At 39.8% G+C, this 17,541-nt stretch overlaps 1 protein-coding gene across 6 annotated transcripts in view; it reads left to right on the top strand.

Annotated features, from left to right (window-relative positions):
* Positions 1-17,541, top strand: part of LOC106087843 (protein mesh) — a 132,344-nt gene that overhangs the window by 75,763 nt on the left and 39,040 nt on the right. For all 6 annotated transcript variants that reach the window (XM_059363021.1, XM_059363019.1, XM_059363017.1 and 3 more), the window contains 4 exons: positions 3,324-3,492; positions 3,776-4,033; positions 10,823-10,985; positions 11,229-11,405. In XM_059363021.1, coding sequence (XP_059219004.1) covers positions 3,324-3,492; positions 3,776-4,033; positions 10,823-10,985; positions 11,229-11,405 — 767 coding nt within the window. The remainder of the gene's footprint in view (positions 1-3,323; positions 3,493-3,775; positions 4,034-10,822; positions 10,986-11,228; positions 11,406-17,541) is intronic.

Below are 17,541 nucleotides of genomic sequence, written 5' to 3'. Positions count from 1 at the left end.
AAACACTTAGCCCTGAAAAAATATCAGCATCGTGCTTTACTCTCCAAAAATCATTTATTTAAACCCCATATTGCCCTTGGATTAAGGAGAATTTATGGGATGAGGCATCTCCAACCACTTGGCCCCAAAAACTGGTTATGAAATTCGTTTTCTAATCTCAAAAACCTTTCATTAGAGCCACATATTGGTCGGTAAATTTGTACTCTTTGGGGGGTGTTTTGGGGAAGATGGGTGCCCCAAATACATGGTCCCACATTGGGATATCAGATTCGTGTTTTACTCCCAAATACCTATATTTGGGCCGCATATTGCGAGGGTCAGTAAATAATTGCTTTTTGTGGGGTGCAAACTAAAACCCCAAAAATATCACCATAGTACTCTACTCTCAAATAGCATTTATTTGAAACCCATATTGGCATGGGCCTCAAAAATGGATATCAAGTTCGTTTTTTAATCTCAAATACCTTTCATTTAAACCCCTTATTACAAAGGTCAGTAAATATGTCCGGTTTAAGTTGTGGGCTCTAAAATCAATTAGGCAGAACATTTGTACAACAACGTGCTCCAAATGTGGTCTGAATCGGTCTATTACCAGATATATGTAGCACCCATATAAACCGATCTGCCTTTATTATTTCTTGAGCCCCTATAGGGCGCAATTCTTATCCCATTTGGCTGATATTTTGCACAATTACTTCTACTATTATGTCCAGCATATCGACGAAGTATGCCCCGATTCGGTTCATAACCTCGTATAACTCCAATAGCATATCAATTCTTATCCATTATACTTTGTTTTCCTATAAAGAGATACCGGGCAAAGAACTTGACAAATGCGATCCATCGTGGAGGATTTTACCTGTTTAACCTGTCAGACTCCGCAGCTCTTGGCGGAACCCCATAATGGAACATGCGGATTAAATCGGTACTACCTCCAAGTTGTTAAATATCCAAGAAGTCACCATTGTAAATGTCTACCGAACGAATGCTTTGTCATGTAGATCTTCTCCATAGAGAGGGGGTTTCACCTATCTGACACTTAAGCTATTAGATGTCCGTCGTTCTGTCCACTTAGGTCTATCAACCTTGCCAGAAAAATACTTGCATTTTGATATGCCAATTGCATTTCTACCTTCTGAGGTTATTTTTCCCGCTATGCAGCTAAATTTATTTCTGACTTTACTCAATGCCCTTGGTATGTAAGACAATCCCAGCTTTCCGTACAGATATTTCTGCAAGAGTGCCGGGATAAAATTGTCCGCGCTGGCCGATTGAAATGGCTGAAATGTGCATAAATTTCACACTGTCTTGTCCTCTATGACAATGTGCGTGATCAGATCATCCGCAGAAGAAACTCTTGTGTTAATAGAGAAATTGAGTTACGATCTTCCTACTGGCTGCTTGGCATTAAGAGTGTGACTTCATCATGGAGGCTACCGTAGCGCAGAGTTTAGCATGTTCGCTTATGACGCTGAACGCCTGGGTTCGAATCGTGGCAAGACCATCAGAAAAAATTTTCAGCGATGGTTTTCCCCTCCTAATGCTGGCAACATTTGTGAGGTACTATGCCATGTAAAACTTCTCTCCAAAGAGGTGTCGCACTACGGCACGCTGTTTAGACTCGGCTATAAAATGGAGGACCCTTATCATTTAGCTTAAACTTGAATCGGACAGCACTCATTGATATGTGAGAAGTTTGCCGTTGTTCCTTAGTGGAATGTTCATGGGCAAAATTTACATTTTTGCATCAGAAGATTTCTTCTTGTTGGGCTCTGTGAAAGTCCCTTGGTAGTTTTTCAGTAAGGCAATCATGCTGTGAAGGGCAATTTGCCTGTCAGACATCTCTCCAGAGCCTATGAAATCCTTAAAGTTGCGCCCCTTTCCTTTTAACGTTTCTCGTTTATCAATTAAAATAATTCAATGTATTTGACTCAGTTTTTCATAGAGGTCTTCCTCTTTTCGTCGAAAAGTTCCCACTCTGTATCCGGGTACCTCTATCTTCGTTCTGGATTCGATTTTTGAAAGGTTTCCTTAACGACTTTCTAAAATCAGCAAAAGAATTTGTCATTCCCAGAAAAACTGCGATATAACTCCTTATTCTTCCTTATGGTGGCGAAAGTCCACGTGACCTGAGTACGCGAATCTTGTTTCCACATACCCAAAGTTCATGAATGGAAAACCCATCTGTGCCATATACTCCCTTGATTTTGCTGCTTTGGAGTCGTGGTATCAAACAGCTTAAATTTGAACAGGACTGCACTCATTGATATGTGAGAAGTTTCCCCCTGTACTCTAGTGGAATGTTCACTGGTAAGGTTAGGTTTTTTTTAGGTTGAGTGGGTTGACTACCAAAGGTGAGTTTACTCGGAGGCCAGTCTGGCCCATTGGCGAAGATGTGACAGCTCTGACTAGAGGTTATACACGAATTAAAGAAAGACAGGAGGAGTGGAGAACCCAAGCGGGGGGTGAAAAAATGCCCATCCCCACGCAAGCATGAATGTACCTATGCCGAAGCTTATGGCACCCCCCGTTGGAACCATCTTGTCCCTTTAACACATCTCAGGAGACCTATCAGAGGTACGTTCGCAACTTCACCCAGATCACAGAAGAAACGGCTCCCCAGAAAGGAGAACCTACGTCACTGCAGACCCGGACAGTAAGTACTCAATAGTCTCCTCTTCATCATCATCGAGGCAACTTCGACAGAAGTCAGCGTGCGGTATTCCCATGCGGGTTATTGTGTCAGTGTCCGGTATGACCCCTTTCATGGTACTCATCGAACTCTTATCGAACGCAGCAACTTACTCGGCCTCTTCTGGTCGATGACCGGCCATAGCGCCTATGAAGTCCGGCAACCACTCAACGAGTTCCACCTCGCTACCGACGCCGTTCTGGCCACCCCTCTACTGTGTTCAGTAGCTCGACAAATGGCACGTAGGCAAGACCGGTGACTGGTCCGTCCGGCGCAGACGAACCCCTGTTGCCGCACTCGTCCACCTTCTTTTAAAGCAACTCACTGTCCAATTTCATCGAAATCGGATAATAAATGCACCTATTACGGGCTTAAGACCCTAAACCGACATTGTCTACTCATGACTTGATCCATGCCATTTTCATCAGGAGTTGTCGCAGGATTTATTAAAAACCGGTTCAGACTGGTATTTTGTCGTCCCCCTTATTTGTGATACAGCAAATTAGTTTCCTTAGCTTATCTGGACTCTCCTGAGTGTAATATTAAGAAAATCTCTTTTTTTATTCAACAACTAATTTCTCAAACAACTATTTTATAATTGTGTTTATTTTTTTTTCTTTTTTGTTTGCAGATTGGTTTCAACGCTGGCAATGGAACGCGCTCCTATGAGTACAAACCTTACAGTCAAAACATGGTGTTGCGCGATTTGACAGGACGTGGCTGGGCTAATGGCTTCCCGGGACGTCATATCTTCCGTTTGGATGAGCAAATTTTAATTGGGTCCTGTAACAAGGATATCGGTAAGTTTTTTCGTCGAGGGAAGAGGAATCGGGATGCCCTTCCATTTTCTTTTGTAGCAGTGTTTTTTTTGTTTTGCGAAATTTAAGTGAGAAAAATGAGGGTAATCAAGTAATTTAACGCGCCACGTAATCTTTTTATCTTCTCTTCTGCGTACTTTTTGCCGGATTTTGTTTGTCTTACTTTGCCACCATCGACAACAACAACAACAACAACGACAATGACTGCGTTGCACGGTGACCTAAAACATCATTAACACAAACTCACACACACACACACCCACAGATGCTGCTCTTTTACCTTTGACCTTTGCTCCGGAGTCGGGCAACATGTTGGGTGGTACTGTTGTCAACATCACCGGTCCCTGCTTTGATCCAAATATACGTGTGATGTGTCACTTTGATACGGAAGATGTCCTGGGCCAATATGTGGACAAGAATCGTGTCATCTGTGTGCAGCCATTCCTAAAGGCCGAGGGCTATATACGTTTTGAAATCTCAGTGGGTAATGAGCGTTTCAAATGGCGTGGTAAATACTTTGTAGGTAAGTGCAAGCGCAAACCCTTAAGTGTTGTTTTGTTGGTTTAATTTTTTTGGAGACGTGAGTAATAATACACAGAACAAAATTTTTGAGTTAAAGAGAAAAAAAAGGTAATAAAATAATCAAATTTGAAAAATTTTATGATGGAATTTTTTAAAAATTTTTTTTGAGATTCACAAATTTTTCGAAAATTTTGTATAGTATGGGTTACCGAAGGAAAGAAACCTGTCAACATAATATATATGTATGAAATTCTGCCACCAGTTTCGGTAAATAAGCAATCATCTTTATTTTCTGTCAATCTTGTACCTTTTTAAATTCTTGGCATACTGTCCCCAAACTATGCATTTTAGGGATAAGGTGTCAAAAGGAAAAATAATTTACATCAAATTTATCAAAATCGCTGAACACAAGAAACATATCATCATGTTATATATCAATTCCGCATCCAATTTGATTATATCATCTTCTTTTTCATTCAATTTCAAACTTTTTCCGAATTTTTTGTATTCTGTCCTCAAACTTTGCACTTTGGGAGGGTGATGCCAACGAAAGAAAAATTCTTCATCAAAATTCAAAGAAATTTGTCAAAATATTTTTCAATTAATTTCCCCCCTTATGTTCTCAACTATGCATAAAATAAGTATTCCATATCGAAGAAAAAAATCTCTCTACGTAATATATTCCAATGAAATACCGCCACCAATTTGGGTACCAAAGATATTATCTTTATTTTCGGTTCATTTCGAAAATGTCTGAGTTTTTTTGCATACGGTCCTCAAACTATATACTATAAGAGGATGACGTCAAAGGCAGAAATATACTACGTCGAATTTCATAACGGATTATCGAATAATGGAAATCTTTCAATACAATATATTGGAATGAAATCCTGCCGATAATTTGGGTACACAAGTAATCATCTTTATTTTCGATTTCGAAATATTTCCTTTTTATTTTTCATACTGTCCCCAAAGTATACACTTTATGGGGATAATGTCAATGAAAGAAATAGTCTGCATCGAATTTCAATATGAGTCATCGAAGACAAGAAATTTATCGGCGTAATATATTTCAACGATCATCTATCCACGAATTTGGGTACACAAGCAAATTTTTGTATTTTCTGGCAACCTTGTACCATATTTAAATTTTTGGCATACTGTCCCCAAACTATGCACTTTAGGGGCATGGTGTCAAAAGAAGAAATATTTTACATCAGATTTGACAATGAGTTACTAAAAGCGAGAAATTTGCCAACATAGTACATATATGTCAATTAAATACCTCCTATAATTTGTATATATCATATTTAGAGCATTTTGCATTCTGTCCCCAAAGTATGCACTTTATTATTGATGTCAATGAAAGAATTATTCTACATCAAATTTTAGTATCACTTTAGACAAGAAGTCTGTTGAATTAAATTTCATATAGATTGTGTTCCCAAATTAGTGACGGCATACTAACTTTTTATGATGCATTCTGTCCCTTAACTATGCACTTCGGAAGCGCGGTATTTACAGAAGAACATCGAATCGAATTTCGTTATGGGTCACCGAGGAAAGGAAACTTTTAAGTTAATATATTTCAATTAAATACCTCTGCGAAATTTAGTAGATAGGCAATCATCTGAATTTTCAGTATATTTCGCACTTTATCCAAAGTCGTTGCATACAGTCTCAAAATTATGTAATTTAGGAGCATGGTGCCAATGGAAAAACTTATCTACATGGAATTTTATTATGGGTTTCCGAAAACAAAAACAGAAAACTGTGGGTCTACCATACTTAATCTATTATATAACAAGTAAAAAGGCGTTAAGTTCGGTCGGACCGAACTTTGGATACCCACCACCTCGGGTATATATGTAAACCACCTTCATCAAAATCCGGTGAAAATTGCATACCTTATGTCCCATAGCATTTATATCGAAATATGTTTCGATTTAGACCAAATACTAATAGGTACTAAAAATAAACCGATCTGAACCATATACGACACGGATGTCGAAAAGCCTAATATAAGTCATTGTGTAAAATTTCAGTGAAATCGGATTATAAATGCGCCTTTTATGGGGCCAAGACATTAAATCGAGAGATCGGTTTATATGGCAGCTATATCCAAATCTGGACCGATCTGTGCCATATTGCAGAAGTATGTCAAGGGGCTTAACTTTACTCACTGTTCCAAATTTCGGCGACATCGGACAATAAATGCGCCTTTTATGGGCCCAAAACCTTAAATCGAGAGATCGGTCTATATGGCAGCTATATCCAATATCTGAACCGATTATGGCCAAATTCAAGAAAGATATCGAAGGGCCTAAGATAACTCACTGTCCCAAATTTCACCAAAATTGGATAATAAATGTGGATTTTATGGGCCTAAGACCCTTAATCGGAGGATCGGTCTATATGGCAGCTATATCTAAATCTGAACCGATCTAGGCCAAATTGACGAAGGATGTCGAAGGGCCTCACCCAGTTCACTGTCCCAGATTTCAGCAAAATCGGATAATAAAAGTGGCTTTTATGGGCTTAAGACCCCAAATCGGCAGATCGGTCTATATGGCAGCTATATTTAAATACTAACCGAACCGGGCGAGCTCCCCTACGCCTTCTTTAACTCTCTAATATCTTTTTAGGGTGGGGACACTTCGACCTGAATGCGGATATAGAATTCGTGCCATTGTAGCCAATGATGCTGAAGGCGTTCGAATCCTGGCGAGAACATCGGACAAAGCGTGTTTATCTCCTCTTAATGTTGGCGACATTTGCGAGGTACAATGCTATGCATGATCATTTAAAAAAATTTCCCCAAACTGGTGTCGCTCTGAGGGACGCCATTCGCTCTCGGTTATAAAAAAAGGTCCCATATCATTGAGTTTAAACTTGAATCGGAAAGCATTTATTGATGTGGGATAATTTGCCCCTTCTCGGTTCTTGGTGATAATGTTTTTCCTTAGGGTAATGTTCTCAATAGGGGAGGGATGGCACCTCAGACATTTCGACTCAAATATGGATATCAAATTGGTTTTTTATTCCCAACGGAAATGAAGTTCAGTTTAGGGGGTGCTTTAGGGCGTACCCCAAAACACTTGGCTCCGAAATTGGATATCAAATTCGTTTTCTACTCTCAAATACCTTTCATTTAAGTCCCATATTGTCATAATGGGTCAAATAACGCATTTGACGTATCTTTAGGAGGAAAAGCGCCACCTAGACTTGAACGCAAATTTTAATGTCATATTCGTAATCTACTTCCATATAGCCATGGTCGGCTAATATGCCCTTGTGGGGGTATTTGGGGGTGGGCGACCGCCCATTAGTTGGACCTAATGTTTTCTGCCATATTTGTAATCTACTGCCGAATACTTCGATTGTATCTGTTTTGGTGTTGGGAGTGCCCGCTGGGTACTTGGACCCAAATTTTAATACCATATTCGCTTCATTTGATACCCTGTATGGTATACTTCGATCTGATTTTGTATGCCAGATTTGAAATCTACTCCCGAATACCTTCCATTTGAGCCCCATATTGAAATGATCCAATATGTCTGTTTGGGGGAGTTGTGGCGTTGGAGCGGTCCGATGCGCACTTAGACTCAAATTTTAATACCATATTTGCATTCAACTCTCCAATACCTTTCATTTGATACCTATATTGTCCCGATCGGTCCACTTTTGATTTTGGGTGGTGTTTTTGGCATAAGGGGAAGGGTCCTTCCCCCCCTCTACCGAAACATTATATAGCCTATGTTTCCTTGCAGAAAAACCTACACAATATGCGAAAATTTCGAGAAATCGGTTCTGCCGTTTTTCAGTCTATACGGATCAAACAAACCGAGTCCCATATATCCGTGATTGGCAACTATGCCCATTTTGGGCGTTTTTGTCATTTGTCTTGAAGTAATTTTGCAAAATTTCAGCCAAATCGTATCAGATTGGTGATTTCTTAAGACAGTAGGGAGATTTGTTTAGATGGTAGCTATATAAGTTTCGGACCGTTTCAGACTATACTTGGCACAGACGTTGGAGGTCAGAGCAGGAAATTTCAGTAAAATTGAAAAAGTTTTGTGCTCTTTGGAGTCTAATCCGGATATCTGTTTAGGTGGGAGCACAAAAAATGGCTAATCAATAGTAAAACTAGAGTACTTCATATATTGATGAGGGACGGAGGTCGGACCCTACCACTTGCCCCTATTTTCAAAAACATTTTTATATACAATAGAACCTTATAGGAATCCAAAAACAACAATCCTTTAACAAATTGCTTCAAGGATCAAGGATGCAGTACCACTCCCAAAAACACCCAATGTGAGATAAATGCCGGTTATGACAATATGAGGCTCAAATGAAAATTATTTGGGAAGGCTACACTATTATGATCTTAAATATGCGGGCAAGAACGTCAACCTCTTAAAGAACGCAAAGCGAACCTGTAGACCAATAATGACAGTTATAGGGTTTACCCATTAATGCCTGACCCTTGATTCCCTTATCCGATTCTGATCGAATTTTAAATAATTATTATTTGGGGTATTTATATTGGTGTAGTAATTTTTAAAAAATGTTTTTTATCAATTTGTTTTTTAATTAAAACAAGTAAAAAGGCGTTAAGTTCGGCCGGGCCGAACTTTGGATACCCACCACCTCGGGTATATATATAAACCACCTTTCGTCAAATCCGGGGAAAAATGCATACCTTATGACCCCTAGCAGCTATATAGAAATATGTTCCGATTTGGACCAAATACTAATAAATACAAGTCATTGTTCATCTGTCTAAAACAAAATTTTGCTCTTTTTAGTAGCTATACCAAAAAATAAACCGTTCTGAACCATAAACGACACGGACGTCGAAAAGCCTAGCATACGTCACAGTGTCAAATTATAGTGAAATCGGATTATAAAAGCGCCTTTTATTGGGCCAAAGCTTTTCATCGAGATATCGGTCTGGACCGATTTCGACCAAGTTGCAGATACATGTCGAAGAGCCTAACACAACTCACTGTCCCAAATTTCGGCGAAATCGGACAATAAATGCGCCTTTTATGGCCACAAAACCTTAAATCAAGAGATCGGTCTATATTGCAGCTATATCCAAATCTGGACCGATCTGAGCCAAATTGAAAAATAATATCGAAAGTTTTATCACAACTCACTGTCCCAAATTTCGGCGACATCGGACAATAAATGCGCCTTTTATGGGCTCAAAACCTTAAATCGAGAGATCGGTCTATATGGCAGCTATATCCGAATCTGAACCGATCTGAGCCAAATTAACAATGGATGTTGAAGGGCCTAAGACAACTCACTGTCCCAAATTTCAGCAAAATCGGACAATAAATCTGGCTTTTAAGGGTCTTAGACCCTAAATCGGAGGATCGGTCTATATGGCAGCTATATCCAAAATAAGACCGATCTGGGCCAAACTGGCGAAGGATGTCGAAGGGCCTAAGACAACTCACTGTTCGAAATTTCAGCAAAATCGGCTAATAAATGTGGCTTTTATGGGTCTAAGACCCTAAATCGGAGGATCGGTCTATATGGCAGCTATATCCAAAATAAGACCGATCTGGGCCAAACTGGCGAAGGATGTCGAAGGGCCTAAGACAACTCACTGTTCGAAATTTCAGCAAAATCGGATAATAAATGTGGCTTTTATGGGCCAAAGACCCTAAATTTGAGGATCGGTCTATATGGCAGCTATATCCAAAACTGGACCGATCTGGGCCAAATTTGCAAAGGATGTCGAAGGGCCTAAGACAACTCACTGTCCCAAATTTCAGCAAAATCGGACAATTATTCTGGCTTTTATGGGTCTAAGACCCTAAATCGGAGGATCGGTCTATATGGCAGCTATATCCAAAATAAGACCGATCTGGGCCAAACTGGCGAAGGATGTCGAAGGGCCTAAGACAACTCACTGTTCGAAATTTCAGCAAAATCGGATAATAAATGTGGCTTTTATGGGCCAAAGACCCTAAATCGGAGGATCGGTCTATATGGCAGCTATATCCAAAACTGGACCGATCTGAGCCAAATTGGCGAAGAATGTCGAAGGGCCTAAGACAACTTACTGTCCGAAATTTCAGCAAAATCGGATAATAAATGTGGCTTTTATGGGCCTAAGACCCTAAATCGGTGGATCGGTCTATATGGGGGCTATATCTAGATATAGTCCGATTTGGCCCATCTTCGAACTTAACCTGCTTATGGACAAAAAAAGAATATGTGCAAAGTTTCAGCTCAATATCTCAATTTTTGAAGACTGTAGCTTGATTTCAACAGACAGACGGACAGACGGACAGACGGACGGACATGTCTAGATCGTCTTAGATTTTTACGCTGATCAAGAATATATATACTTTATAGGGTCGGAAATGGATATTTCGATGTGTTGCAAACGGAATGACAAAATGAATATACCCCCATCCTTCGGTGGTGGGTATAAAAAAAGTAACATTTTTGGGAAATTAAAAAAATTTTTTTTTGTTTTGATTTACACTTTGTTTAAAATCCACCTAAATTTGTTTCTGTGTACTCACGTTTTCATATTGCTTAAGACATGGGCAACAATTCATAACAGTTCCGAAATGGGCCATAAACGACAAAAAAAGCCCCAACTTGCCAAATGACATGAAAGTCAACAAATCCTAGCTAGCACTCTTCTGCGTTTATTCTATACTAACCTTCTTTCTTTTTGCTTTCATCCCACGCCTTCATTTCCTTTGCGTTTTTGGGGCGTTTTGTTTGCTTTTCTCGTTTTTTTTTTTCGCTCATCTAGAAACACCTCAGGCGGCCACCGAGAAGATATTCTTCGAAACCGATGATGTCCACAAGAAGGCTCCCAAGGAAATACGCATTAACTGGAACGCTTTCAATTTGACCTCAAACGCAAATGCCAATATTATGATATCTCTGTGGGGCTATCGTGAAACCACAATTTAGTAAGTTGACATAATTTAGGCCTTATTGCCATGACAAACTCCCAAAACACCATGAAAATTTGTTAAGAGCAGTCGCTCGAGGAGATGTACCGGCTTGTGTCTGGGAGGTTGTCATGATTTTATGAGTTTCCTTGGCACACATTTGAATGAACATTTGTAAACAAAAACAATTTCCATTATTATTTCTCTTCCTCGCCTGCTCGCTGTATCATTTTTGTTGACCACTGGTGTTTATCTTTGCAGTCCCCAATTGGAGTATATCGACGTAATTGAGGCCAGTGCCACCAATACAGGCAAATACATTATCTCGCCCCAGAATTACATTAACCGCAATAATGTTAAAACCAACGATATGCAATTCGGATTCCTGCAAATCAATTTAACAGATCCTCAGCAGTACAATAATTTACAAATCAGCCCGTAAGTACATATTTGTGTGTGTGTGCGTGAGAAAGTATTCCCTCATATTTTGCCTTCATTTAATTCAATTCGAATTTAATTTCCCTAATGGTATTCGTATTTGCATGAAAGTGTGCAGTTTTGGTTGTGGCTGTGGCCGTGTATGTGTATGTATGTACGAGTATTTCTCACGCTTACTCTCTATCTCTCTTTAGGGATATTGGTTGGCATTGTTAGGCCAAAATAAGATTTGCCATCGATTGTTATGCCATGTAGCAAATGTGGTAAAATTTGTTTTCAGTTTCTGGGAATTTATCTTTCTCGATGCGGCAAAAAGCTGTCCATTATTTGCATGGCAAATTGTAAATGTATTAGAGTTCAATGATATTACAAAATAAGTATTATGAGAAATGAAAATGAAAGATAGAAAAAGTTTTGCATTAAAAAAGTAACAAATCAATAATGGTCCTAAAAACCAAAACACGAAAATTTTATACCCTCCACCATTAGTGGGGGGTATACTAATTTCGTCATTCCGTTTGTAACACCTCGAAATAATCGTCTAAGACCCCATAAAGAAAATATATTCTTGATTGTCATGGCATTTTAAGTCGAGCTATCAATGTCCGTCCGCCTATCGGTCGAAAGCACGCTAACTTTCAAAGAAGTAGGTGTAGGTCAGTTATGATTGTAAATGGATGCCAAATCGGTCCTTGTTTTGATGTAGCTGCCATATAAACCGATCTTGGGTCTTGACTTCTTGCGCTTCTAGAGGGCGCAATTCTTTTCCGATTTGGCTGAAATTTAGCATGAGGTGTTTTGTCATGACTTCCAACAATAGCTGTGCCAAGAATGGTCTAAATCAGTCCATACCCTGATATAGCTGGCATATAAACCAATCCCCCGATTAAAGTTCTTGAGTTTCAATTCTTCTAAATTGGTCCAAATCAGTGATATAGCTGCTAAATAAACCCATCCTCCGATTAAAGTTCTTGAGCCTCTAAGGGGCGCAATTGTTTTCCAATTTGGTTGAAATTTTACACGTGTCGTTTTGGTATGACTTCCAATAACCGTGCCAAGTATGTTTCAAATCTGTCTATAACCTGATATAGCCGTCTTATAAATCAATCTCCTGATTTGGCTTTTAGAGGGCGCAATTATAACAGAATTAAAATTAAAACAAGTAAAAGCATGCTAAGTTCGGCCGGGCCGAATCTTATATACCCTGCACCATGGATCGCATTTGTCGAGTTCTTTTCCCGCCATCTCTCCTTAGGTAAAAATGATAGAAGAAAAGATTTGCACTGCTATTAGAGGGATATCAAGATATGGTCCGGTTCGTTGGAGACCTGCTTAAAATGTCAGCCAATTCGAATAAGAATTGCGCCCTTTGGGGGCTCAAGAAGTAAATAGAGAGATCGATTTATATGGGAGCTGTATCCAATTCAGACCATTATAAACACGTATGTTGATGGTCATGAGAGGATCCTTTGTACAAAATTTCAGGCAAATCGGATAATAATTGCGACCTCTAGAGGCTGAAAAAGTCAAGATCCCAGATCGGTTTATATGGCAGCTATATTAGGTTATGAACCGATTTGAACCATACTTGGCACAGTTATTGGAAGTCACAGCAAAATACGTCGCGCAAAATTTCATTCCAATCGGGTAAGAATTACGCCGTCTAGAGGCTCAAGAAGTCAAGACCCAAGATCAGTTTATATGGCAGCTATATCAGGTTATGAACCGACTTGAACCATACTTGGCACAGTTATTGGAAGTCACAGCAAAACACGTCGTGCAAAATTTCAGTTAAATCGGACGAGAATTGCGTCCTCTAGAGTTTCAAGAAGTCAAAACCCAAGATCGCTTTATATGGCAGCTATGTCAAGTTATTGACCGATTTGAACCTAATTTGGCAGTTATTGGAGGTCATAGTAAAACACGTCGTACAAAATTTTATTCCAATCGGATAAGAATTGCGCCCTCTAGAGACTCAAGAAGTCAAGACTCTAGATCGGTTTTTATGGTAGCTATATCAAAACATGCACCGATATGGCCCATTTACTATCCCAACCGACCTACACTAATAAGAAATATTTGTGCAAAATTTCAAGCGGCTAGCTTAATTCCTTCGAAAATTAGCGTGCTTTCAACAGACAGACGGACGGACATGGCTAGTTCGTCATAAAATGTCACGACGATCAAGAATATATATACTTTATGGGGTCTCAGACGAATATTTCGAGTAGTTACAAACAAAATGATGAAATTAGTATACTCCCATCCTATGGTAGAGGGTGTAACAAAAATCTAAAATGAAGGTTTTAATATCATTGAATGTTAGGAAATTGACTTTGAGACAAGATGACAGAGTAATGTTTTCGTCCATTGTGATACCACAGGAACAGAAGAAGGAAGATGCCTTCTATTGGGTTGCCCAAAAAGTAATTGCGGATTTTTTAAAAGAAAGTAAATGCATTTTTAATAAAACTTAGAATGAACTTTAATCAAATATACTTTTTTTACAATTTTTTCTAAAGCAAGCTAAAAGTAACAGCTGATAACTGACAGAAGAAAGAATGCAATTACAGAGTCACAAGCTGTGAAAAAATTTGTCATCGCCGACTATATGTAAAATCCGCAATTACTTTTTGGGCAACCCAAAAGTTCCTACCGTTGAACCATCCAGATCGCTTTAAAAAGCCCAACAACTTGCGAATGTTCACATACGCTAAATTAGACACGTTCTCACAGAAATAAGAACCTAAAGTGAAACTCCTTCTGGCTGCCAGTGCGGGACGCAAACACTGAAGATGTTCTAAAGTCTTTTCTTCTTTAATGTCTTCACAGCTTCTGCAAAAGTCGTTACTGGCAATGTTTTCCGTCAGCATGTTTTCCGATTAGACATTGACCTGTCATGGTGGATACAATGACTGAGACATCCATTCTTGCCAGTGACAGCAAAGGGGTAGACCTCTTCAAGTCTAGATTAGGTCACATAGTTTTGGATTGCTCATAGCCTCCTCTTTGTAGCCTCTATCATTCGTTGTCCTTCGGGCCTGGTCCTGAAAACTTAGCTTACATGCTGCTAGGGGCATACACACAGCTTCCAGTTTCCCTGGAATGTGTAAGGGAGCTCCTAGTCTCTTAAGTTCGTCCAACCAGAACAGATGAATTTTGAACTGTTCAGCCATATCGTCGATAGTCGGGGGCGGTTTTTGTGTTCAGAAATACATTCTTCAGGGATTTAATGGCTGCTTTTCTGCCTGAAAAAATATTTATGCTAATCGCCGTTATGACATTATATCTTAGCCATTCCACCAATTTATTAAGGATCTCCGCTTGATACGCACTGCAGAGGTCGGGTAACCTTTTCTATATGACCAGTTCTAGTTCTTTAGAGTATACCCCGAAGCCCACCTAAACGTCCAGTTTGGAATCATATGCATATAAGTCTATGTTATTTCTATTACCAGGGATAAAGTAGTTCCAATCGGTTCTATCAGGAATAGTGGTACAGCACTTTTTTTTGTCAAAAAGCGGCTCAGGTGGGATGTATTCCACAGTGCCTGGAACATCGGGTATTGTATCAAGGATAACACAGTATCCGTATCCGCCACATGACCAAAGAGAAAGCTCACTTAACCCCACAGCAATGGTCGCAGCAATATATCCAGCCACAATGTCTAAAGGCATTAGATGTAGCATTAAATTAAGTGCATCAGATGATGTCGTCCTCAGTGCGGATGTGATGCAAAAACAAGCCATCCTTTGCATCCGGTTGACTACTGAACAGTAGGCGGACTTTTCAAGCGCCGTCCACCAGACCACAATACCATATAGCATTAAAGTTCTGACAACTGCAGTATATACCCAGTGCATGACACGCGGTCTATACCCCAACTTTTGCCAATGGCTCTCTTACAAGTGCATAGGGCAAGAAATGCCTTTCTTGCCCTTTCCAAAATATTGGATTTGAAGTTAAATTTCCCGTCCAGCACAACATCCAGGTATTTTGCGCTTTCAGTTAATGGAACATTCTCTGCTCCCAAGGAGACAGGTGCCACTGTAGGTAACTTGTATCTCTTGCTGAAAAGATCTACTTCTGTCTTGCACGGATTTACGCCTAGACCACTTCGGTAGCCCACTTCGCTGTTGCACGTAGAGCTTCCTGAAGTATGTCTCTTAAAGTGCTGGGAAACTTTCCCCTAACCGCAATTGACACGTCATCAGCATATGCGACCACTTTTACACATTTTTCTTCCAGAGACAAATATATATTGTTAATGGCTATATTCCAAAGTAGAGGAGACACTACACCTCCTTGAGGTGTTCCTCTGCTGACCCATCATTTTAGATCCATAGTTCCCAAGCCTGCCGTAATGCATGTTTTACTAAGTAAGTTGCCAATAAACTTTCTTACGCTTGTAATTCAACCGGTTTTCCAAGGGGCAAACAGCGACCGCCATGGTGGACCCCAGGGCTGGTTGGTCTAAAGAAGTACTGCAGAAAACTCTTCAACATAGCGAAAGCCACAAGAGTATCGCACGATTGGGACATCTATAAGGCTGAGCTAAGAAAATATCAGGGCGAGCTGAGAAAAGCTCAAAACAAATCCTGGGTGGAATTGTGCAACTCCTTGGAGGATGCATCTGAGGCCTTTAGGCTTAGGAAGATTCTGAGGCCTTTAGGCTAAGGAAGATTCTGTAATCTAGACCTATTACGTTGGGGTATATTTAGAAGTCAGAGAACTACTCGTTGATATACATTTTCTGTGAAATTCTCCAACGGACAACGTGGCGCCAGAAGAGGTTGTCACTGGTATGCATTCATCGGAGGTTATTAGAGAAATTGTGTCTTAGCCGAAAATTCTTTGGGCGACAAGAAGTTTCGACTCCTTTAAGTCGCCAGGACCTGATGATGTATCATCGGTTGTGTCGGTAATAACTTCGCTCGATTTATATCGAGTTTCTCAGAGATTGCACTATAAGAGTTGTTGTAGATGAATTCTCATCTGACGAATATAGATTGACCGCGGGAGTACCACAAGGCTCTGTCTTTTCCCCCTCTATTTTTCTTATTTTCATTAACGATCTACTGAGTCTGACTTCGAATCCGATCTACTCGTTTACGGATGACAGCGACCTCTGACGTTCAATTTCATTCGACCATAGGCCGAGGCTTCGAGAGATTGAAGATAAGAAGCGGATTATGGACGTAACACTCTGCCAGGATCTGCTGGCCATTTCTGAGTAGGGTCGAACGAACAGAGTGGAATTTAATACACGCAAGACGCGTCAGTGAATCCACAAACGATTCACTGACACTTTTCAATCGTCAATATCTATTGACGGTGTAGATATCAAGCAGTCAGTCATGAAGATTCAATGTGATGTCCGTTGGTCAAAACATGTATTCGAAGTGTCGAAGGAAGCATTCAAGTGCTTCACGACAGAAGTGTCGTCGGAAGCATTCAAGTGCTTGGGCTTTTTTAAGCGATGTACGAAGAATTTCACTCCCCCTCGAATATAACTCGCATATAGGGGCCGGAGCTCCAAAATTATCCCTGGAGGGCGTTGGCGTTGATTGGGGACGGTAGGGTATCCAACTCTATGTTTCCCTTGAACATCGTCAAAATGTGGGTTGTTTGGCGCTGTTCTATCGACCCTTTCCACGGTGTATGGAAAACAGTCTTCTGATTCCTAACTTGAGGTTATTTGTCAGAAATAAAAGATTTTCGAGAAGAGCACACTGGTTTGTAATCGATTACCCAGATTTGTAAAACCTTTATCGTCTTAAAGTTCAACTCGCCTTCTGCCTGCTCTCACTTACGCCTTCCCATTTATATAATTTTCCTCCTTCTTTCAACTTTTCTCTGCATTATATTAATTATTGATATGTCGGCTATAAAACCTGATGTAATTAAACGGTATAAGCAACAAGAATAGTTTCCACATAAGATTTCACTTCCCAGAACATAATATTTGGGTAGTAAATAATTTACTTATAATGTAATACATCTCTTTTTTCTCGTTTCAACTAAAACCTTTTCACTGTTGTTTTAAAAAATCAAAAAGTAATCATTCGAATTCGAATGTCGATTTTCCCCGACATTCCATAGCTTTGAGCGTCTTTTGCGCTTGATTTAGCTGAA

The sequence above is a fragment of the Stomoxys calcitrans genome, chromosome 2 (genome assembly GCF_963082655.1).
Source record: "Stomoxys calcitrans chromosome 2, idStoCalc2.1, whole genome shotgun sequence".
NCBI lineage: Eukaryota > Metazoa > Arthropoda > Insecta > Diptera > Muscidae > Stomoxys > Stomoxys calcitrans.
Note: the sequence above shows the minus strand (reverse complement) of the source record. Positions and strands in the feature narration are given on the sequence as shown.